At 51.1% G+C, this 22,978-nt stretch overlaps 1 protein-coding gene across 6 annotated transcripts in view; it reads left to right on the top strand.

The window, feature by feature from the left end:
* TPO (thyroid peroxidase) overlaps nt 1-22,978 on the top strand; it is a 111,922-nt gene that overhangs the window by 80,376 nt on the left and 8,568 nt on the right. For 5 of the 6 annotated variants that reach the window (XM_050753202.1, XM_050753198.1, XM_050753201.1 and 2 more), the window contains 2 exons: nt 2,680-2,811; nt 15,524-15,623. In XM_050753202.1, coding sequence (XP_050609159.1) covers nt 2,680-2,811; nt 15,524-15,623 — 232 coding nt within the window. The remainder of the gene's footprint in view (nt 1-2,679; nt 2,812-15,523; nt 15,624-22,978) is intronic. The other variant, XM_050753200.1, reaches the window with a different exon arrangement.

The following is a 22,978-nucleotide window of genomic DNA, read 5'->3' as shown; positions in this document are numbered from 1 at the left end:
CTAGCCCCGTGTACCTCTGCATGTGGCCTGAAGAAGAGGCAAGGCCTTTGCAGGTGCCATCAAGTTAAAATGAGGCTGTCGGGTACGTCCCGATCCAATGTGCAGTGTCCTCGTAGGAAGAGGAGACAAGACACAGAGAGATGGGAACATGTGAAGACCCAGGATGGAAACAAAGCATCTGCCAGGCATGGGCCCCCCAGGACCCACCAGGAGCCAGAGCATGCAGGAAGGACCTCCTCCCCCGAGAGCCTTCTGAAGGAGCACCGCCCGGCCGACACCCTGATTTCAGACCTGTGACCTCCAGAACTGTTGGAGGATGCATTTCTGTTGCTTGGAGTCATCCAGTTTGTGATGATTTTTCCCAGCAGCCGCAGTGAACTCATACCTAGGATAAGTCTGAGCTGCAGGGAGCGGGTGAGGAGAGGGGCGGAAGCTGCTCCAAGGGAACTCCCCGAGAGGGAGGTAGGGATGTGTTGGCGGCTGCCGTTCCCACTCTGAGGGCCCCATGGCACACCCCGGGGGTGAAGAAGAGAAAATGGGCTTGCAGCATCCATGGGTGAGGACCTCGATTTCTCACGCGATCATGATAGAAACACTCCCCTACCCCAGGGGTGGCTGCAGATGCCTTCGCACAGCTCCGGCGCTTCACAGCTCTGCATAGCGGGATGCAGGAGGGGCTGGTTCCAGGGGCAGATGCCTTCGCACAGCTCTGCATAGTGGGATGCAGGAGGGGCTGGTTCCAGCGGCAGATGCCTTCGCGCAGCTCTGCATAGCGGGATGCAGGAGGGGCTGGTTCCAGCGGCAGATGCCTTCGCACAGCTCTGCATAGCGGGATGCAGGAGGGGCTGGTTCCAGCGGCAGATGCCTTCGCACAGCTCCGGCGCTTCACAGCTCTGCATAGCAGGATGCAGGAGGGGCTGGTTCCAGCGGCAGCTTTAGCCAGGAAAGACCTTCTATGTTTAACAGCCTTGACATGGTTACCTATACATAAAACTTTAATAGCTGCTGCAAGATACAGACAATTAACAGTGGCTGATAGTCAATAGCTCCAATCCCTTGAAATTTCTTTACCCTTGTCTTATACTTTTTATTTTTTTGAGACGGAGTCTCACTCTGTTGCCCAGGCGGGAGTGCAGTGGTGCAATCTCTGCTCACTACAACCTCTGCTTCCTGGGCTCAAGTGATTCTCCTGCCTCGGCCTCCTGAGTAGCTGGGATTACAGGTAGCCACCACCGTACCTGGCTAATTTTTGTATTTTTAGTAGAGACGGGATTTCACCATGTTGGCCAGGCTGGTCTCAAACTCCTGACCTCAGGTGACCCCCCACCTCAGCCTCCCAAAGTGTTGGGATTAGAGGCGTGAGCCACTGCACCCGGCTTCTTATACTCTTATAGAGTGGTTGTCATTATCAATAATGTCATTATTAAAGACTGTCCTCTTTAGAAAGCCTGAGATATCCCCAACACCCTGCTAGTTGTCATAAGCACCATCTTTGATTCCAGGCCTGTTTTTCACAACAGACATAATGATACCCATTCTGTAACTGAGAAAACCAGCTGGCACCAAGGCTCCCCCCGACCCCAGAGCCCTGAGTTAGGAATGGGCAGTCCCACCCAGTGCAGCCCCTCACCCTGGGGAGCAGGAGGGCAGTAGGCCACCCCAGCTGACCTTCAAGGCCTTGCAGGTCTCCGGCACTGGGTCGCCTGAGTGCTGCCCAGGTTCGCACATTTTCCTCGTCCTGGGGTGGCCGAGTCGGGGGCCAAGTCCCTGTGGCCTATGTGGACCCCGGCTCTTCCACTCAGCGGTGAGATTGGGGAGAGTCCCTCCACCCCTCCCAGTACCTTTGCTCTGTCTGGGGGTGTCGTCGGCACCAGGACCCCAGGAGCGCAGACAGGTTGCTGCCCCCAGCCTGGCCCTCAGCAGAGACTGCACCCAGGCCAGCTCTGTTCCCTCCAGACAGAGCAGCTCCTGGAAGAGCACGTGTCCCAGCACTGACAGCACCTGTGCCATTCAGAGAACACACACTGGGCGTGTGGAGCAGACCTGTGACACGCTGCTGCTTGTTTTCTAAAATTGGCCAGAAAAGGAACATTATTTGAACAAAATGTACAGCAGGTTATCTGGAAATAGAAGCCTAGGGGATGATGTACTAGATGTAGGATTCGCGTGCAGGGAGAGCAGGAGGGGACGCACCATCCTCACTGGCGGTGGCAGGTGGCCCCAGTCCTTGCTCTCAGAGGACCTGGAGCATCTGGGCCAGCTGGGAGTCTCTGCTTGGGTGAAGCGGACCCTGCCCTACCCTCCCCCTGGCCCCTTCCTGCCCCTGTGTCCTGCACTTGGCCAAATTCCACATTCCCCTATCCCAGGCAGACCCTAATTTCCTCCAGGAAGGCTCCTGTGACTTGGGCCTGAGTGAACCCCAGTGTGTGGACTCCCTGCAGGCTCAGAGCCCACGGCCAGCGTGTGTCCGTCTTCTCCTCATCACCTTTTCAGATGTGCAGGGAGCAGGGGGCGGCCACACAACAGCAGAGGTGGTGCCTGGTTCCCCCTAGACCGGGTGGGGTGTCAGGCAAAGGGCTGACCTCCCCAGACAGAAGCATCTCCCAGAACGGGGGTCACACGGGAGAGAAGGGGGTGTGGCTGCTTCCTCTCACGTGTGTGGCCTTGTGTGTCTGGCAGATGTGAACGAGTGTGCAGACGGTGCCCACCCACCCTGCCACGCCTCTGCGAGGTGCAGAAACACCAAGGGCGGCTTCCAGTGCCTCTGCGCGGACCCCTACGAGTTAGGAGGCGATGGGAGAACCTGCGTAGGTGAGTCTGCCCCCCTCCCTCTCTGTCCATCTACTTGCAAGTTTTTGTAAAATGAAGAAAAGTGTGTTCAAGTTAGGCAACTGTCAATCACCATCTTGATTGGGAAGGGCAGAGATGAATAAGACACCAAGCCCAGGTGCCCGAGGGGCGTCCGCGCTGTGCTGGGGGCAGAGGATGCATTTCATATCTGCTGTCTGTGCAGAGACCCTCGGTGCACGCTGAGGCTGGGGGCGGCAGCCAGAACCCATTTCCAGACAAGGTCCACAGGTGCATACCCAACCTAGATCACCCCCAAGACACAAAACTTATGAAACAGGCAGCGTTCAATACAGACCCATCCATCACCTCTCCTCCTCCTGGGCCCCCTCCAAACGCACCCGACTGCACCCTGACCAGGGCCAGCAGCACAGCTGCCTGCCTGTCGCCCACCCCCACCTCTGGATGTCCCCGCCCTGCATGGGGCCTGGGTGCTCAACATCCACCTCGGATGGCCTTGCCCAGTCCCCCAGCTCTGCCCTCAGATCAGGGACAGTGTCTTCCCCACCGCTGCCTCCAAGTCAGGCGCCAGATATGCCCAAACTTTGGACGAATTTACTCCCCTGAAAATTGTGGCTCTTAAGTAAGCATTATCTTTAATCTTCATTTTATACAAAAGGACACTAGTGATAAGAGGGCGAGATGCTGCCACTCACACAGCCACTCTGTAGCTGGCCAGGAATTTGTGTTAATAGTTGACTTCCAACTCTTATAGAAAGATAATTATTCACCAGACTCGCGTTACAGACAGAATTCCTTTGAGCTACTGTCATAGGGGAGTGAGGTCTCCAGAAAGAACCAAGTGCAAGGCCCAAATGCAGCAAAGGCAGCTGGGACGTCCAGCCAGGACAGAAAGACGTCAGTGCAAAACGCTTCATGACTCAACTTCATTAAGGGGATTCTGATAAGCTGGAATAATAGGATTCTTGCTGAAACTCAGCTCCTCAGGCGAAGGACACAAGGGCCAAGGTTAAGGCCAGTCAAGAAGCGAGTGAGTCTGAAAAAAGATGGCCAGAACACAGCTGCGTGGGGCCTTCAGAGGCCGAGGATGCTCCTTCTGGTGCTCTGAAGCTACATCCGCCTGACAGGCGTGTCCTCCCTTCCTGTGTCAAGCACACCCCCCTCCTGTGTCAGGCACATCCCCCTCCTGTGTCAGGCACATCCCCCTCCTGTGTCAGGCACACCCCACCCTCTTGTTTCAGACGTCCTCTCTCTGCACAGCATTCCCCCCTTATACTCATTGTTTTATCAGCCTCTGGTTTTATTCATGTTTTTTCTCCATATGAAATCATATCTTCTCTTCATTTCAAACCAGACCACTCTCAGTCATGGAAAACTAGAAACAGCAGCTCTTGCATTCAGGTTTTTAAATAAAATGTTTAAATCAACGGTTCAGATGTGAATTGCAAAGGTAGCCAGGTGGCGAAGCTGCCACGTTCACAGAGAGGAGCTCAGCTGCTTTCCGCATTGTTATTATAAACCCACGAAAGCCGATTCAGAACCCTGCTCAGGTGAAGCCGGTGGGACATTTACATCACGATTGCAGTTTTGCTGCACTGCAGCCCAGAAGCACTTGCTGTATTCTTGGTAATATCTCACTCCGTCAGATGGCTCCGTGGGGCCCCAGAAAACACTTCTACTGCTGTCCTCCAGCTGAAGCCACCGCCCTCCGTCCTCCCAGTGTTTTCTTCTGGACTCACCCACAGAAGGATGGAGAAAGGAGGCCCAGTGGAAGTCAGGAACAGCCCTGGGAGAGCACAGAGATGAATTTGTGCCTAAGAGGGCTCACCCACTATCTCTCTTCCTCTTCCCGGAGAGCACCCAGAGATGAAGTCGTGCCTAAGAGAACTTGCACACCACCTCTCGTCCTCCTGGGCCCCCTTTGAACACCTGCACCATGACTGGGGCCAGCAGCACATGAGCCTAAGACCATTTTGTGCACCAGGGCCCAGGTCTGAGAGATTAATATGCAGGTGCTCAGGGCTTCTTCTGTCTCCACGGTGACTTACAGACTTAGATTTAGATACAGGTGTGCATATAGATATTGATTATGGATATAGACAATTGTAGATATAGGTACAGATGCAGATATATAGATATAAATTCACCTATAGGTATAAAAGAATAGATTTAGATTTAGGTATAGGTATCCCTATATATGTTTAGATGTAGAAACACACATAGATTTCGGTGTCAATATAATTATGGAGGGAGCTCTGCTTTTGTTGTGTTTTGTTCCTAACGTTGCAATTAAGGGAACTGTATTGATTTCCTGGGGGTGCCATAGCAAAGCCCTGCAGACTGGGGGTGCCATGGCAAAGCCCTGCAGACTGGGGGTGCCGTGGCAAAGCCCTGCAGACTGGGGGTGCCGTAGCAAAGCCCTGCAGACTGGGCACTTGAACAAGAGATTTATCTCTCAGCGAGTCCTGGAGGCTGGAATCCAAGATCAAGGTGAGAGCAGGGCTGGCTTCCCCTGAGGACTCGCCCCTTGGCTGCCACACCACTTCTCCCCATGTCCTCCCAGGGCGGTCCCTCTGTGTGTCTGAGGCCTCATATCATAAGGATATGATATGACATAAGGATATGTCCCACCAGCTTCACCTGAGCAGGGTTCTGAATCGGCTTTCGTGGGTTTATAATAATAATGTGGAAAGCAGCTGAGCTCCTCTCTGTGAACGTGGCAGCTTCGCCACCTGGCTGCCTTGGGCCATGGCTCATAGTGACATCCCCATGTCGCTGCAATTACCCCCTCAAATGCTCCATCCCCAAATCAGCCACATTCTGAGGCCAGGGGCATTGGGGCTTCAGCATGAGAATCTGGGAGATCCAGTTCAGCCCACGACAGCACATGGCACACGGTGCCATCTTTTAATCTTCAGAATAAAACCTTAGAAGAAGTTCATACACAGGAGCATAAGCTAATTTCCAACATTTTGCTTCAAATGTCTCATTTTAGTTTTTTTCCTGAGAACAATTACAACATATATTTATCTGTTTCCTACATCTTAAGGACTCTTTTCTATAAACCTTGAAGTCAAATGTGTCTCTGGAGTTGAGACGTTCCCTCCCAGTGCTACCTCTTTGCTAAGGAATCCCCCTGCCTGGACGCCATCCATCTGCCTCTCCAGGTCTTGCCCCCATCAAGGGCGTCCGAGAGAACCCCTGAGCCCAGCCCGGACCAGCGCCCATGCAGTGCCCGTGCTCAGGGCAGCTCTGAGCTCCGCACTGCCTTCTGGTTCTGTGCGGTGGATGTGATGATTGCATGGTGCTGTCCCTGCCCCGCTCTGCCCCTGCTGGGCTCCTGGCTGCCGAATGTGAAGTCAGGGTCTACCGCAGAACACTTGTCTTCCTGCTGAGCCCTGCAGCCCCTCAAGCAGCTGGCTGCCTCCAGGAGTCTCCTCTCCAACAGCTGCCCTGTGCCTCCCTGGCCTCCCTGGCAGGACCCAGGCCCTCTGGAGGCACTGGGCCGGGCCGCCGGTGGAGCCTGATGGGGAGCGATGGTGGACAGTGACCTTCTCTTTCTAAGGAAGAGACTGAGGGAGGGAAAGTGCCCCCAGGGCATCTCAGGAGCTGGGAGGTGAACAGCTGGGGATGCAAGCTTCCCCCACCAGCAGCACCCTTGTAATGACACTGCTGCCCCTGCAAAATCGTCCGCGGAAAATTAGGATGCTGGGCATGACCTTTCTGCATCCCTGATGCACAAGCCTAACTGTTGTTCCACGGAGGCCACATATGTCCCTGTTGAAAGGGCCCTGCTCCCACGCAAGCAGCCATCAGTGCCTTCTCCGTACAGACAGCGCAGGCCAGCAGGACCCAGCACCATCCCTGGATGCACCAGCTCTGTCACTGCTGGACAGAACACCCCAAAAGGTTGATGGACGTGGCTGTCCCTCAGCTTTCAGAATGACAGCTTGAATCCCGAGCCTGCTTCCATGAGGAAGGGTGGACACCAGGAGAGAAGCAGAGGCCCCGGCTGGGTGGACATGCACTCAGGTGCTGAGGGCTCAGAGTGAACCAGGAGCAACAGCTGAGCCATGTTTACAGCCCCTCATATGAGCCCTGGCTGGAGGCCAGAGGTTCCAGAGAAGGTGGGCACCAGAGCCCGTGTCTGAGAGATTAATACACAGGTGCCATGGCTGCTGCTTCTGTCTTCACGGTGACTTACAGACACGGACGCCGAGGCCTGGGAAGATGAAGCGTAGCTGTGAGAGGAGCTCACATTCCGCTGGCCCACGAGAGCTCCAGCCCCGGCCAGCCCGTGTGCTGGTTGTCATATTAGATGGACTCCCCAGAGGAACAGGAGCAATCAGAGATGCAGATGTGTGTACAGAGATCGTTCTAGATTAGACACAGACATCCACAGAGACACAGTTTGTAGATGTGTGTACAGAAATCGTTCTAGATTAGACACAGACATCCAGAGACACAGTTTGTAGATGTGTGTACAGAAATCGTTCTAGATTAGACACAGACGTCCACAGAGACACAGTTTGCAGATGTGTGTACAGAAATCGTTCTAGATTAGACACAGACGTCCACAGACACACAGTTTGTAGATGTGTGTACAGAAATCGTTCTAGATTAGACACATCCACAGAGACACAGTTTGCAGATGTGTGTACAGAAATCGTTCTAGATTAGACACATCCACAGAGACACAGTTTGCAGATGTGTGTACAGAGATCGTTCTAGATTAGACACAGACGTCCACAGACACACAGTTTGTAGATGTGTGTACAGAAATCGTTCTAGATTAGACACATCCACAGAGACACAGTTTGCAGATGTGTGTACAGAGATCGTTCTAGATTAGACAGAGACATCCACAGAGACACAGTTTGTAGATGTGTGTACAGAGATCGTTCTAGATTAGACACATCCACAGAGACACAGTTTGCAGATGTGTGTACAGAAATCGTTCTAGATTAGACACATCCACAGAGACACAGTTTGTAGATGTGTGTACAGAAATCGTTCTAGATTAGACACAGACGTCCACAGAGACACAGTTTGTAGATGTGTGTACAGAAATCGTTCTAGATTAGACACATCCACAGAGACACAGTGTGCAGATGTGTGTACAGAAATCGTTCTAGATTAGAGACATCCACAGAGACACAGTGTGCAGATGTGTGTACAGAAATCGTTCTAGATTAGACACAGACATCCACAGAGACACAGTTTGTAGATGTGTGTACAGAAATCGTTCTAGATTAGACACATCCAGAGACAGAGTTTGCAGATTGTGTGTACAGAAATCATTCTAGATTAGACACATCCACAGAGACACAGTGTGCAGATGTGTGTACAGAAATCGTTCTAGATTAGACACAGACGTCCACAGAGACACAGTTTGCAGATGTGTGTACAGAAATCGTTCTAGATTAGACACATCCACAGAGACACAGTGTGCAGATGTGTGTACAGAAATCGTTCTAGATTAGAGACATCCACAGAGACACAGTGTGCAGATGTGTGTACAGAAATCGTTCTAGATTAGACACAGACGTCCACAGAGACACAGTTTGTAGATGTGTGTACAGAAATCGTTCTAGATTAGACACGTCCACAGAGACACAGTTTGTAGATATGTGTACAGAAATCGTTCTAGATTAGACACATCCACAGAGACACAGTTTGCAGATGTGTGTACAGAAATCGTTCTAGATTAGAGACATCCACAGAGACACAGTTTGCAGATGTGTGTACAGAAATCGTTCTAGATTAGAGACATCCACAGAGACACAGTGTGCAGATGTGTGTACAGAAATCGTTCTAGATTAGACACAGACGTCCACAGAGACACAGTTTGTAGATGTGTGTACAGAAATCGTTCTAGATTAGACACATCCACAGAGACACAGTTTGCAGATGTGTGTACAGAAATCATTCTAGATTAGAGACATCCACAGAGACACAGTGTGCAGATGTGTGTACAGAAATCGTTCTAGATTAGACACAGACATCCACAGAGACACAGTTTGCAGATGTGTGTACAGAAATCGTTCTAGATTAGACACATCCAGAGACACAGTTTGCAGATGTGTGTACAGAAATCGTTCTAGATTAGACACAGACATCCACAGAGACACAGTTTGTAGATGTGTGTACAGAAATCGTTCTAGATTAGACACATCCAGAGACACAGTTTGCAGATGTGTGTACAGAAATCGTTCTAGATTAGACAGAGACATCCACAGAGACACAGTTTGCAGATGTGTGTACAGAGATCGTTCTAGATTAGACACATCCACAGAGACACAGTTTGTAGATGTGTGTACAGAAATCGTTCTAGATTAGACACAGACATCCACAGAGACACAGTTTGTAGATGTGTGTACAGAAATCGTTCTAGATTCGACACAGACATCCACAGAGACACAGTGTGCAGATGTGTGTACAGAAAACGTTCTAGATTAGACACATCCACAGAGACACAGTGTGCAGATGTGTGTACAGAAATCATTTTAGATTAGACACATCCAGAGACACAGTTTGCAGATGTGTGTACAGAAATCGTTCTAGATTAGACACATCCACAGAGACACAGTGTGCAGATGTGTGTACAGAAATCGTTCTAGATTAGACACATCCACAGAGACACAGTGTGCAGATGTGTGTACAGAAATCGTTCTAGATTAGACACATCCACAGAGACACAGTGTGCAGATGTGTGTACAGAAATCGTTCTAGATTAGACACAGACGTCCACAGAGACACAGTGTGCAGATGTGTGTACAGAAATCGTTCTAGATTAGTCACATCCAGAGACACAGTGTGCAGATATGTGTACAGAAATCGTTCTAGATTAGACACATCCACAGAGACACAGTGTGCAGATGTGTGTACAGAAATCGTTCTAGATTAGAGACATCCACAGAGACACAGTGTGCAGATGTGTGTACAGAAATCGTTCTAGATTAGACACAGACATCCACAGAGACACAGTTTGCAGATGTGTGTACAGAAATCGTTCTAGATTAGACACATCCACAGAGACACAGTGTGCAGATGTGTGTACAGAAATCGTTCTAGATTAGAGACATCCACAGAGACACAGTGTGCAGATGTGTGTACAGAAATCGTTCTAGATTAGACACAGACGTCCACAGAGACACAGTTTGTAGATGTGTGTACAGAAATCGTTCTAGATTAGACACGTCCACAGAGACACAGTTTGTAGATATGTGTACAGAAATCGTTCTAGATTAGACACATCCACAGAGACACAGTTTGCAGATGTGTGTACAGAAATCGTTCTAGATTAGAGACATCCACAGAGACACAGTGTGCAGATGTGTGTACAGAAATCGTTCTAGATTAGACACAGACATCCACAGAGACACAGTTTGCAGATGTGTGTACAGAAATCGTTCTAGATTAGACACAGACATCCACAGAGACACAGTTTGTAGATGTGTGTACAGAAATCGTTCTAGATTAGACACATCCAGAGACACAGTTTGCAGATGTGTGTACAGAAATCGTTCTAGATTAGACACAGACATCCACAGAGACACAGTTTGCAGATGTGTGTACAGAAATCGTTCTAGATTAGACACAGACATCCACAGAGACACAGTGTGCAGATGTGTGTACAGAAATCGTTCTAGATTAGACACAGACATCCACAGAGACACAGTGTGCAGATGTGTGTACAGAAATCGTTCTAGATTAGACACAGACATCCACAGAGACACAGTGTGCAGATGTGTGTACAGAAATCGTTCTAGATTAGACACATCCACAGAGACACAGTGTGCAGATGTGTGTACAGAAATCGTTCTAGATTAGACACATCCAGAGACACAGTGTGCAGATGTGTGTACAGAAATCGTTCTAGATTAGACACAGACATCCACAGAGACACAGTGTGCAGATGTGTGTACAGAAATCGTTCTAGATTAGAGACATCCACAGAGACACAGTGTGCAGATGTGTGTACAGAAATCGTTCTAGATTAGACACAGACGTCCACAGAGGCACAGTTTGCAGATGTGTGTACAGAAATCGTTCTAGATTAGAGACATCCACAGAGACACAGTTTGTAGATGTGTGTACAGAGATCGTTCTAGATTAGACACATCCAGAGACACAGTTTGCAGATGTGTGTACAGAAATCGTTCTAGATTAGACACATCCAGAGACACAGTTTGCAGATGTGTGTACAGAAATCGTTCTAGATTAGACACATCCAGAGACACAGTTTGCAGATGTGTGTACAGAAATCGTTCTAGATTAGACACATCCAGAGACACAGTTTGCAGATGTGTGTACAGAAATCGTTCTAGATTAGACACATCCACAGAGACACAGTGTGCAGATGTGTGTACAGAAATCGTTCTAGATTAGACACATCCAGAGACACAGTGTGCAGATGTGTGTACAGAAATTGTTCTAGATTAGAGACATCCACAGAGACACAGTGTGCAGATGTGTGTACAGAAATCGTTCTAGATTAGACACAGACGTCCACAGAGACACAGTTTGTAGATGTGTGTACAGAAATCGTTCTAGACACATCCACAGAGACACAGTGTGCAGATGTGTGTACAGAAATCGTTCTAGATTAGACACAGACATCCTCAGAGACACAGTGTGCAGATGTGTGTACAGAAATCGTTCTAGATTAGACACAGACGTCCACAGAGACAGTTTGTAGATGTGTGTACAGAAATCGTTCTAGATTAGACACATCCAGAGACACAGTTTGCAGATGTGTGTACAGAAATCGTTCTAGATTAGACACATCCACAGAGACACAGTGTGCAGATGTGTGTACAGAAATCGTTCTAGATTAGACACAGACATCCACAGAGACACAGTGTGCAGATGTGTGTACAGAAATCGTTCTAGATTAGACACATCCACAGAGACACAGTTTGTAGATGTGTGTACAGAAATCGTTCTAGATTAGACACATCCAGAGACACAGTTTGCAGATGTGTGTACAGAAATCGTTCTAGATTAGACACATCCAGAGACACAGTTTGTAGATGTGTGTACAGAAATCGTTCTAGATTAGACACAGACGTCCACAGAGACACAGTGTGCAGATGTGTGTACAGAGATCGTTCTAGATTAGACACAGACATCCAGAGACATAGTTTGTAGATGTAGTTGTATAGATTTAGATATAGATATCGATTTAAATATATATGGATATCGATTGAGATATACATACATGCATAGATTGACATAAATTAGACATACATATAGATAACAAAAATGTAGACATGGATATAGTTATACCAATTTAGATTTGGATATAGATATTGATTATGGATATAGATATAGTTTTAGACTTAGGTACAGATGCAGATATAAAAATATAAATTTACACATAGGTATAGAATAGATTCAGGTGTAGCTATCCCTATATAAGTTTGGATATAGGGCCGGGCGCGGTGGCTCAAGCCTGTAATCCCAGCACTTTGGGAGGCCGAGGCGGGCGGATCACGAGGTCAGGAGATCGAGACCATCCTGGCTAACACGGTGAAACCCCGTCTCTACTAAAAAATACAAAAAACTAGCCGGGCGAGGTGGCGGGCGCCTGTAGTCCCAGCTACTCGGGAGGCTGAGGCAGGAGAATGGCGGGAACCCGGGAGGTGGAGCTTGCAGTGAGCTGAGATCTGGCCACAGCACTCCAGCCTGGACGACAGAGCGAGACTCCATCTCAACAACAACAACAACAAAAAAGTTTGGATATAGACACAATATAGATTTGGTATAGATGTAATTACAGCGGCAGACACCCATACACAGACGCAGTTTTAGATGTGCATCTAGCTCTATGTATAGATACGTGACAGCATCTCTATCCTGCAGAACTGGTCATGGAATTAGAGAGGCTGAGGAGTCCCAGATCTGCTGTCTGCAAACTGGAGCCCCAGCGTTGCTGGCGGAGTAGTTCCAGTCTGAGGGCAGACGAAGCTGCCATGAGATGTCCCAGCTCAAGCAGCAAGTCAGGAAAAGAGAAGTGAAGTCCTTTTCCCTCCACTTCCTGCTCTACTGGGTCCCTGAAAGGATAGGACAGGGCCCACCCATGTTGGGGAGAGCCGTCTGCTTTTCTCAGACCACAGATTCCAGTACCGATCCCTTCCAGAACCTATCTCAAAAACACAGCAGGAATAATGTCTAATCTGGGCCCCTGTGCTCCAGTCAAGTGGACACATAAAATTAACCATCCCAGTCATTATTCTGACCTGAATGCTCCAAAATCCCGATGCCCTCTGTCTGCCCAGGGCCTGCCAAAACCTGATACCCTTTCTTTCCAAAGGCCCTGGAAGGCCTTCACCCAGCCTCAGGGAATCCCCCCTCGCCCAGCCCCACAAGAGGGGGCACCCACACCCACGCCCACAGCAGAGAACTCCAGGGCTCCCTGGAGTGGCACTGAAGAGGTCAGGAAGCCACTCTGGCAACAGCTGTGACCTTGGCGATGCCCCCGTAGGACATACAGGGGCTTCGGGGCCTGTCTCAGCCGGGAATCCCCCAGCAACACACAGCCTTAAATCTGGCTCCAGGCGCAGTTACTGGTTCTTGAAATTGCAAATGCCAAGAAAGAAAAGTTTGGAGCAAAGAATAAAGGAAAAGTTTCTGCTGTGCGGCATCTGGCCTTTCCTTGGCCCGGGCTCATTTCACACTTTCGCGTAGACATGGAGCTGCTTACGTCCCTGCTGTGCGTCTGCCGTTTGCTGGTGTGAGGTGGGCTTCAATCAGATGCTCGCCATGGCCCAGCACGTGGCTCCTCCTCTTACTCAAGGCTCTGATGTCAGATGCTTGGCTTTGCCAATTTTTGAGGTTCCACAGGTGGCCCCTGAAAACCTCTAGCCCAAGTTTCTCAGAACCAAATCCAGCAGGAAGGGTGAATCCCCCTCCCAGAAATGTCAAACATCAATTCCAGAACGAATTTCCATGGCTGCGCTGTCCTGACTGCCCTCACCTGGTCTGTGCTTACCTGGAATCCCCACCCAGGCCTCGATCGGCTCAGCCTTCCCCGCACAGCCAGCCCCAGCAGCACAGGCGGAGCCCCCACCTGTAGTAGCCATGGGGGTGAGAACATGAACCCAGCCTCTTTCCGGATGTGGGAGGAGCGGCGTCCCACGGCCAGCAAGCTGCTCTGCTCTCCACGGACTTTTAGCAAGAGGCCGGTGTGCTCAGGTTGCCCTGCAGACTCTCCTGCGTCTGTGAGAGGTGGCAGGAAGGAGATCCTGGAGGCGGGAGGATGGTTAGAGGAGCCCAGGAGGAAAAGTCATGAGGTGCAAAAGCTAAAAGGACAGGATCGTTTTGGAGAAACAGTCAGGATGTGCATTTAGGATTTATTCATTCATTCTTGTGTCCACCAAATACTTGCTGAGTGTCCAAGACTCATGCTAGGAAGACAGTCATGGACACTACCTGTGTCCGGGCTGGAAATGAGACATACCTGCAAATCATGCCCAGGCGCTAAGTGGCACAGGGAACTGCCGCCACCCACAGACGCATTCATCACTGACTTTAAAAAATCCAGTGTGAGAACTAGAACCAAACCAAGCACCCAATTCCCCCAGCCACTGCCTTCGTCTGGTGCCTGAACGCGTTCCCTTAGCCCCAGAGCCTTTCTTCAACCACACGTGATGATATTTATCCAGGGCGACCCATGTTTGTTTTAAAAAAAACACTGATTGGTAGTATTTAAGTTCTTATTTAAAAGTCAGTTTTCATTTCATCTTGGGTTTCTCCTTGGCCACCTCGAATGGGCACCTAAACAGAAAAGTCAGTAATAAAACTGTGGTCAAAGGAGGTCTGAGTTCAAAGCCGCACTGGCCCCAGGCTGGTATCTCCTTGCAGAGAGCATAGAAGCCAAGGGCCGGACCCAGGAGCCCTTACTCAGTCCCTAGCTTTTTCAGACGAAGACACAGGTCCAGGTGGGAGGCACTTCCTCAGGCCCCTCACCAGATGCTCTGGGGCCGGCTCCCGGGCTGCCTCTCTCCTCTGTCCCGTCTTCAGGGCCTTCTGCACTTCTCTGTCTGATTCACGCTGACCCTGTTCGGTTTATTTCTGGAATGGGCTGATGAAACCCAGCATGAGCTCCAAAATCTGCTGCCATCCCGTGCCCCTGTGCCCCCAGGGCTCCAGCTCTGCAAGGTGCAGACCACCTTCCCTCGACCACAGTTTCACCTCTAGGAGGCGTCTGGGAAAAATAAAATGCAGCCAAGGGCAAACCTCATGGTGTTACACCACATCCCCTACAGACCACTTTGTCCTACTTTCCTGCCCCGGTCAAAGGCCTCACAGGGCTCCCTGGGTCCTGCGGTCCACTCAGAGGGCACTGAGAGTCCTCCCTGGTTTGGGCAGCGAGGTGTACTTTCTGTCCTGCAGGACAGCGTCCATGCCAAGCCCACAGTGAGGCTGCCATAGAGAGCGAGCCAGCTTCTCTGCCTTGTGTCCCCTGCTGGCTCTCCCCACGTCCCATTCGGCTCTGGACTTAACGGTCTATGGCTTTTCTGGGCAGATAAATGACCCTCCCTCCCTCCCTCCCTCCCTCCCTCCTTCCCTCCCTCCCTCCTTCTGTACATCGTGCTGTGGGGTGAAGGCAGCTGGCCCAGGACAGGGTGTGGCCCAGACTCAGGCAGGACAACGTGGCTTGCCCAGGCCCTGGAAGGTTCTTCTAACCAGGCCTCTTTCTGTGTCCCAGACTCCGGGAGGCTCCCTCGGGCGACTTGGGTCTCCATCTCACTGGCTGCTCTGCTGATTGGAGGCTTGGCAGGTCTCACCTCGACGGTGATTTGCAGGTGGTAAGTCCTTCATTTTTTGACTGTTACTTAGACACAACACAATCTCCTTTCCTCTGGACATGGTTGCAGTGAAGCTGCTTTATTTTCCTAAAGCTAACATAGGTTACTGGTATCTCAAAGGCATTGATCTCAGAGCTATTTTGTACAACGTCTTAGACTCTCCGGATCATTCTTTATGCTTTAAATAATGAAAGTGGAGTGATCATTTGTACACCTTAGGTGGTGTCAGGTATCTGTGGATGAAGATTCAGCAATATGGAATACTTTTCTAACATTAAGTGATTGCATTGAAGTAGTCTCTTGTTAGGAGTAAAGATTCTTCTAAAGGTTTCTCAGAGAAAAAAGGTCATCCATGAATGAAAAGTTTTATTCCTCAGTTTTATTTCCTCCCTTGAGGGCAGAAATTGAAAGTTGAACTTTCATGGTAAAAATGGCGCTGCTGTTGAAAGACTCAGACCCGAACCTGAGAGAACCTGAGAGTTCCTGCCCTGTGAGAGTGCTGTCTGCAGAAAGAACCCCTCAAGGCTGCCTCGGGTGGGGCAGCTGGTCCACGTCCCTAGCCCCGAGGAACCAGCTCTGCGCCTTGCTGCTGCCACTCACCTTGCTGCTCTTGAGAACCAAACTTCTTGAGCATCACTTCATTTTTAATGCACAATTGTTCATTTTATATAGAAAGTGTTAAAAATAACAGCAAACACTATAAAAAGTCATTGCAGCCCCAGGCTGGGCCCCCAGGGCCATGCCCAGAATACCTGCAAATAGAGGCCACAGTTACTCGGCCTCTGCTCTCCCTGAGTGCCAGGCTCAGCCCAACACAACCTGTGCACGCTCCTGCTATAGCCAGCCCTGCCCTCTGCCAGGATGACCCCTGCAGTCTCCTTTGCCTTCACCTTCACCCTCCACCCCGGCCTTCAGAGCTCCTCACTGGCCAAGCCCCCAGCACCATCCCATACCACACGCATGGATTATCCAAGCCTCCTGGCACCACCCCATACCACACATGTATGGATTATCCGAGCCCCCAAACATCACCCGACGCCACATGTCTATGGATTATCCACGACTTTCCCACCCTAAGGCCATCTTCCAGGCTGTTTCTCATCTTCCCAATAATAGAAACTCAACATTCTAGCACACCTTCATTTTTCTAGCAACCTCTCGGTCCACTGAGGAACGTCTGTGCCTTGAACAGGAAACCTTTTTCTCACAGTTTTTGCACCTCTACAGGGACTGGTTTTTTAAAACTTGAAAGCTTAGCAACCAGAAGTTACCCAGATCACTGTCGTTTCCAAAGGGCCTTGTCAACAATCCACAGCAATGGCCTCTTTTCTGTTGTTTTTGTTTTCGTGGGCACTTGTAAGGGAAGCCCCTGTGCCTGCCATCTGCTCTGCATGCTGTTTCTCTGCTACTGAGACGTGGTAGTAAAGCCAGTTCCCCGTTTCGGTTATTCTGCAAGGCCTCTGGCAACTACTGTGGTTGACCCAGACGCCCACGTTTGACACAAGAGCTTCTGATCCATCCGGCATACGACATTTCAGTGATGTATTTCTGAGTAGCGTCATAGCTTCTGTCAAAACTAACATACACCATAATTCAGACAACTGTGAGAAATTCCTTCCAGTAGAGAGGTGATAGTAACAGCTAAAGCCATGTGTTGGAGGCAAGGCTAAGTCATCCTTAGCCACTGTCTCCTCTGATTTTCTGATCAATCATCTGACTCAGGTGTTTGCCATGGCTTGAACTGTGCGTTGCCCAAAACATGTGTTTACACCCTGACCTTTAGGACCTCAGAATGTAACCTTATTTGGAACTAAGGTCTCTGCAAGTGTAATTAGTTACAATGAGATTGCCCTGGAGTACAGGGGACCCTAATTCAATATAGCTGGTGTTCCTCTAGAAAGAAGAGTTTGCACAGAGTCATGCCCGGCAGGCAAAGGCCGTCTCGATGGGAAGGCAGACATCAGGGTGGGGTTTCTCTAGGCTGGGGCCTGGGAAGATCGCCAGCAGTGACAGGAACTGGGAGGGAGGCCGGGGAGCTGCCTGCAGGCACCTCGACGTGGACTCCTGCCTCCAGAACTCTAGATCATAAACTTCTGCTGTTTAAGCAGCCAGGTCCGTGGCCCTCCGTGACCGCGGCCAGGTCCGTGGCCCTCCGTGACCGTGGCCAGGTCTGTGGTCCTCAAGGTCCGTGGCCCTCCGTGACCGTGGCCAGGTCCGTGGCCCTCCGTGACTGCGGCCAGGTCTGTGGTCCTCAAGGTCCGTGGCCCTCCGTGACCGCGGCCAGGTCCGTGGTCCTCTGTGACTGCAGCCGCAGAAAACTAACAAAGTGCTGTGATTGTGTCCATTTTCCGTGTAGCATGAGGAGGTGGAGCAAGAGCCTGTTACTGGCTCAAAGCTGGTAAGCCCAGAGCAGATCCTTGAACCCAAGGCCTGTCTGGTGCTGGAGGTCGTGCCACAGCTGCCCGGCTTCTCCTCGCAGAAAGATTATATCTCACATGCAGAGGCTGTTGTTTCAAATAATCATTACCAGTGAAGACTGAAAAATCACCTACTCTCTCTACAAGACACTGTATTGATCTGTTTTGGGAAGAGACTACTTTAACGTTTAAATGGTGTCTCTAGTTTTAGATGGGGTGGTGGTAGGAAATATTCCCCATGTTTTATGAATCATTTGGTCTTTAAACCTTAAAAACTTTAATTACTAATAATTAAAACCCTCAGCTAACCATGAAATAGACTAAGCAATAAAAATTGAATAGGCTGTAAATAACTTCAAATTAGCTGATTATATAATTATAACTATTAAATGTGTAATTGTAACAAAAACTGATGTGACTATAATTTCCTGTTCATAAACAATTTTGTATTTCCAAACATCCCTATAGACATCTATCACATTATCATTATGATAAATATTAGTGTCTGTAGTCCACACTCATGAGAAAAATTGCAATTTTCCTTAAGACTGATAGCCATAGATTAAATGAATACCTTTCCAAGGAAACGTGGGAGATAAATATTTGGCTGTAGTTGATTTTAAACTCTGGAGTTCTAAAAATATGCTACCAAGCACCAATTTAGTTTGCAAAGTGCCACTTAGCTGAAAGATATGAAAAAGTGGATGTTAACATGCCAACACACGCTTAAGCACAGAGAACAGGGGCAGTTACAGAGTCAGAGACCATAACGGGAAGACCCTGGGGCTCCAGGGGAGAAACGTCCTGGACAAAAGCCACAGCACCCCCAGACCCGTGATTCGATGAGCTCAGAAGGTCAAGTCACTTATTCAGGAAATGTCTTCCCGTCACCTACCCTGAGACCCCCACGCTGCTCCCAGCAAACGGGCTCAATGCAATCCCAGCCTCGCCTCCCTCTGTGTCTCATTCTTCAGCTTTAAAAACATGGTCTTATTTCCAACTTAGGGCATTATTGTGCGGTGAGGAGTAGGGAGGAGAACAGAGAGGGAAAGGGAGAAAGAGAGATGGAGACAGCGGAGAGAGATGTGGGAGGGGAGAGAACGCAGCACAGTGTGACACACGGAGGGAGTTCACTAGCAGGGTGTCTCCTAGTGAGACAAAGGTGTTTGCTTCTCTCCTCTCCTCCTCATTGTCTACCCACCCAGCTGTCTGGGGTCTAACACTGTACGTTTTGGTGTGATTATTAACAACGTGACAAATTGCTAATATATTTTCACTGCAAATCTGTGATTCAGAGTTAACTCCAGCAAACCTATTCCTTCATCAACTTTCTTGACACCGCATTTAAAATACCTCCAAGGTATTATACGTGTTTTATTGCGTTGAAATTGTTTTCACCAAGTTGAATTCTTTCTGTGCAAACTTCATTCACCAGATCCGTTCTTTGGTCTCCGTACGCTAAAAATTCATTCACCAGATCCGTTATTTGGTCTCCGTCAGTTTTGCCAATTAGACCTTTCGCCATGGAGGCGTTTTCCTCTGTGGTACGATTTCTTCAGGCCCAGCTTTCATAGCTCAGCATTTTAAACTTAAATTTCATGAGGACTTTATCTGTCTGTTGATTCTTACTGTCCAGGGAAAATGTTAAACGTGCAGTTCCAGTCCTTCTCCATTTGCTCTTATTTTTAACAACTCTACTTTTCCACCATCACTTAGTTCTGTGACTTCTGAAATAGTTTTTCAGGTTTTCTTTGTCTCTGGTAAACTGTGCCCTATATCTTTTTGCTGTTTTCAGTTGTATCTTGTATTGATATCCCTACTTACAGTGTGCATTATAAATTCAAAAAAGGTTGAATCATTTGCATTAATTTCCAGCAAATCCATGGGAAAGCCGCGAGGTCCTTCCCTAGCATACAGCCAGGTTTGTCCTCTCTCCAGGGTGTCTAACCCTTTGTGCCCTCTCGCACCTTCCCGCACTGTGAGCTGACACGGTGCTCTTTCTCTAGGCATGGCGCTGGGGGTTCCTGCCGTCTTTCCTCTCTTTATCATTAGATTCACAAGCATGCTGGATGGAGGCCAGCCAGGACTAGGCTGAGAGGCAGCCATAGGGCAGTGGGCAGCGGGATCCCTGTAAGCCGTGGGTGACCTGGTGCCCTCTTCCCCCAGGACCCTCCTCCCCCAGGGCCCTCTTTCCCCAGACCCTTGGGACAGAGACAGCCTGGGTCTCTTGAGATGGCATCTGAGGTTTCTGGTCATCTCAACTGCATGTTGATGACAGGAATTGTCTTCAGGACTTCATTAGGGAAGTCTGAGGGAACTGGCCCTTTGCTGGGGGACAGACGTAGAGTGGCCGCCTGGGCTACACGGCACGGGGGATCCGAACCTGTTGTAGTGGAATCCCTCAGAGTCAATAAGGCATCTGTGAGGCACTCAGGGCCCAGAGGACCTGGGGAAGGACCTGTGCTCCTTAGAGACCCATGTCAGCCCTGGAAACGAGCAGGGGGGGCCGCTCCCAGGCTGGTCACATGTCAGCCCCAGCAATGACAGCCTCCTACCTCCCAGTCCCCCTGTGGCTTCAGCTGAATGCGTTATCCAGTTTCCAGCCCAGAACCCAAGCCTGGCCACCAGGCTCATCTGCTTTCTCTGGGCAGCTCCCAGTCCCTCCCTCTGTGGCTCCACTTTCTTCACCCACTTCTGAGCAAGTGTTGCTGGGAAATGTGCCTTCCTGCCCCTCCTGACCCCAGGCTGTCTACCCTACACCCGCCCTGCCACCGTGCCCTCACAGTCTCTCAACCCCACACCAGCCCTGCCACCGTCCCCTCACAGTCTCTCAACCCCACACCGGCCCTGCCACCGTGCCCTCGCAGTCTCTCTACCCCACACCAACCCTGCCACCGTGCCCTCACAGTCTCTCGACCCCACACCGGCCCTGCCACCGTGCCCTCGCAGTCTCTCTACCCTACACCAGCCCTGCCACCGTCCCCTCACAGTCTCTCGACCCCACACCGGCTCTGCCACCGTGCCCTCGCAGTCTCTCAACCCCACACCGGCCCTGCCACCGTCCCCTCACAGTCTCTCGACCCCACACCAGCTCTGCCACCGTGCCCTCGCAGTCTCTCTACCCCACACCAACCCTGCCACCGTGCCCTTGCAGTCTCTCTACCTCGCACCAACCCTGCCACCGTGCCCTCGCAGTCTCTGTACCCCGCACCAACCCTGCCACCATGCCTTCGTGTCTCTCTACCCCACACCAACCCTGCCACTGTGCCCTCGCATCTCTCTACCCCACACCAGCTGCCACCGTGCTCTCGCGTCTCTCTACCCCACACCAACCCTGCCACCGTGCCCTCGCATCTCTCTACCCCACACCAGCTGCCACCGTGCCCTCGCGTCTCTCTACCCCGCACCAACCCTGCCACCATGCCTTCGTGTCTCTCTACCCCACACCAACCCTGCCACCGTGCCCTCGCGTCTCTCTACCCCGCACCAACCCTGCCACCATGCCTTCGTGTCTCTCTACCCCACACCAACCCTGCCACCGTGCTCTCGCGTCTCTCTACCCCACACCAGCTCTGCCACCGTGCCCTCGCAGTCTCTCTACCCCACACCAACCCTGCCACCGTGCCCTCGCAGTCTCTCTACCCCGCACCAACCCTGCCACCATGCCTTCGTGTCTCTCTACCCCACACCAACCCTGCCACCGTGCCCTCGCGGTCTCTCTACCCCGCACCAACCCTGCCACCGTGCCCTCGCGTCTCTCTACCCCGCACCAACCCTGCCACCTTGCCCTCGCGTCTCTCTACCCCACACCAGCTGCCACCGTGCCCTCGCGTCTCTCTACCCCGCACCAACCCTGCCACCGTGCCCTCGCGTCTCTCTACCCCACACCAGCTGCCACTGTGCCCTCGCGTCTCTCTACCCCGCACCAACCCTGCCACCATGCCTTCGTGTCTCTCTACCCCACACCGGCCCTGCCACCGTGCCCTCGCGGTCTCTCTGCCCCACACCAGCTGCCACCGTGCCCTCGCAGTCTCTCTACCCCGCACCAACCCTGCCACCGTGCCCTCGCGGTCTCCCTACCCCGCACCAACCCTGCCACCGTGCTCTCGCGTCTCTCTACCCCACACCAACCCTGCCACCGTGCTCTCGCATCTCTCTACCCCACACCAACCCTGCCACCATGCCCTCGCGTCTCTCTACCCCACACCAGCTCTGCCACCGTGCCCTCGCGTCTCTCTACCCCACACCAACCCTGCCACCGTGCCCTCGCAGTCTCTCTACCCCACACCAACCCTGCCACCATGCCTCGCAGTCTCTCTACCCCACACCAACCCTGCCACCGTGCCCTCGCGTCTCTCTACCCCGCACCAACCCTGCCACCGTGCCCTCGCGTCTCTCTACCCCACACCAGCCCTGCCACCGTGCCCTCGCGTCTCTCTACCCCACACCAGCCCTGCCACCGTGCCCTCGCAGTCTCTCTGATCTGTCCCTGGATATGCCCAGCCGTTCCCACTTCTTGCCTTTTGTTCAAGCCTCAATCTTTCCATAGAATACCATCTCCTTATCATGTCAGCGCAGCCTTGCATGTTCAGGTCTGACACATCGCTAAGGCTCCACCCAAACACCACCCACTGTGTGCAACCTCCCCAAATCCCCCCACTGTCTGCAACCCCCTCAAATCCCCCACTGTGTGCAACCCACACAAATTCCCCCACCGTGGCAACTTCCTCAAATCCCCCCACCGTGTGCAACCCCCCAAATCCCCCCACTGTCTGCAACCTCCCCAAATCCCCCCACTGTGTGCAACCTCCCCAAATCCCCCCACTGTCTGCAACCTCCCCAAATTCCCCCCACTGTGTGCAACCTCCCCAAATCCCCCCACTGTCTGCAACCCCCTCAAATCCCCCACTGTGTGCAACCCCCTCAAATCCCCCCACT

Source organism: Macaca thibetana, chromosome 13 (assembly GCF_024542745.1).
Source record: "Macaca thibetana thibetana isolate TM-01 chromosome 13, ASM2454274v1, whole genome shotgun sequence".
Lineage (NCBI taxonomy): Eukaryota > Metazoa > Chordata > Mammalia > Primates > Cercopithecidae > Macaca > Macaca thibetana.
Note: the sequence above shows the minus strand (reverse complement) of the source record. Positions and strands in the feature narration are given on the sequence as shown.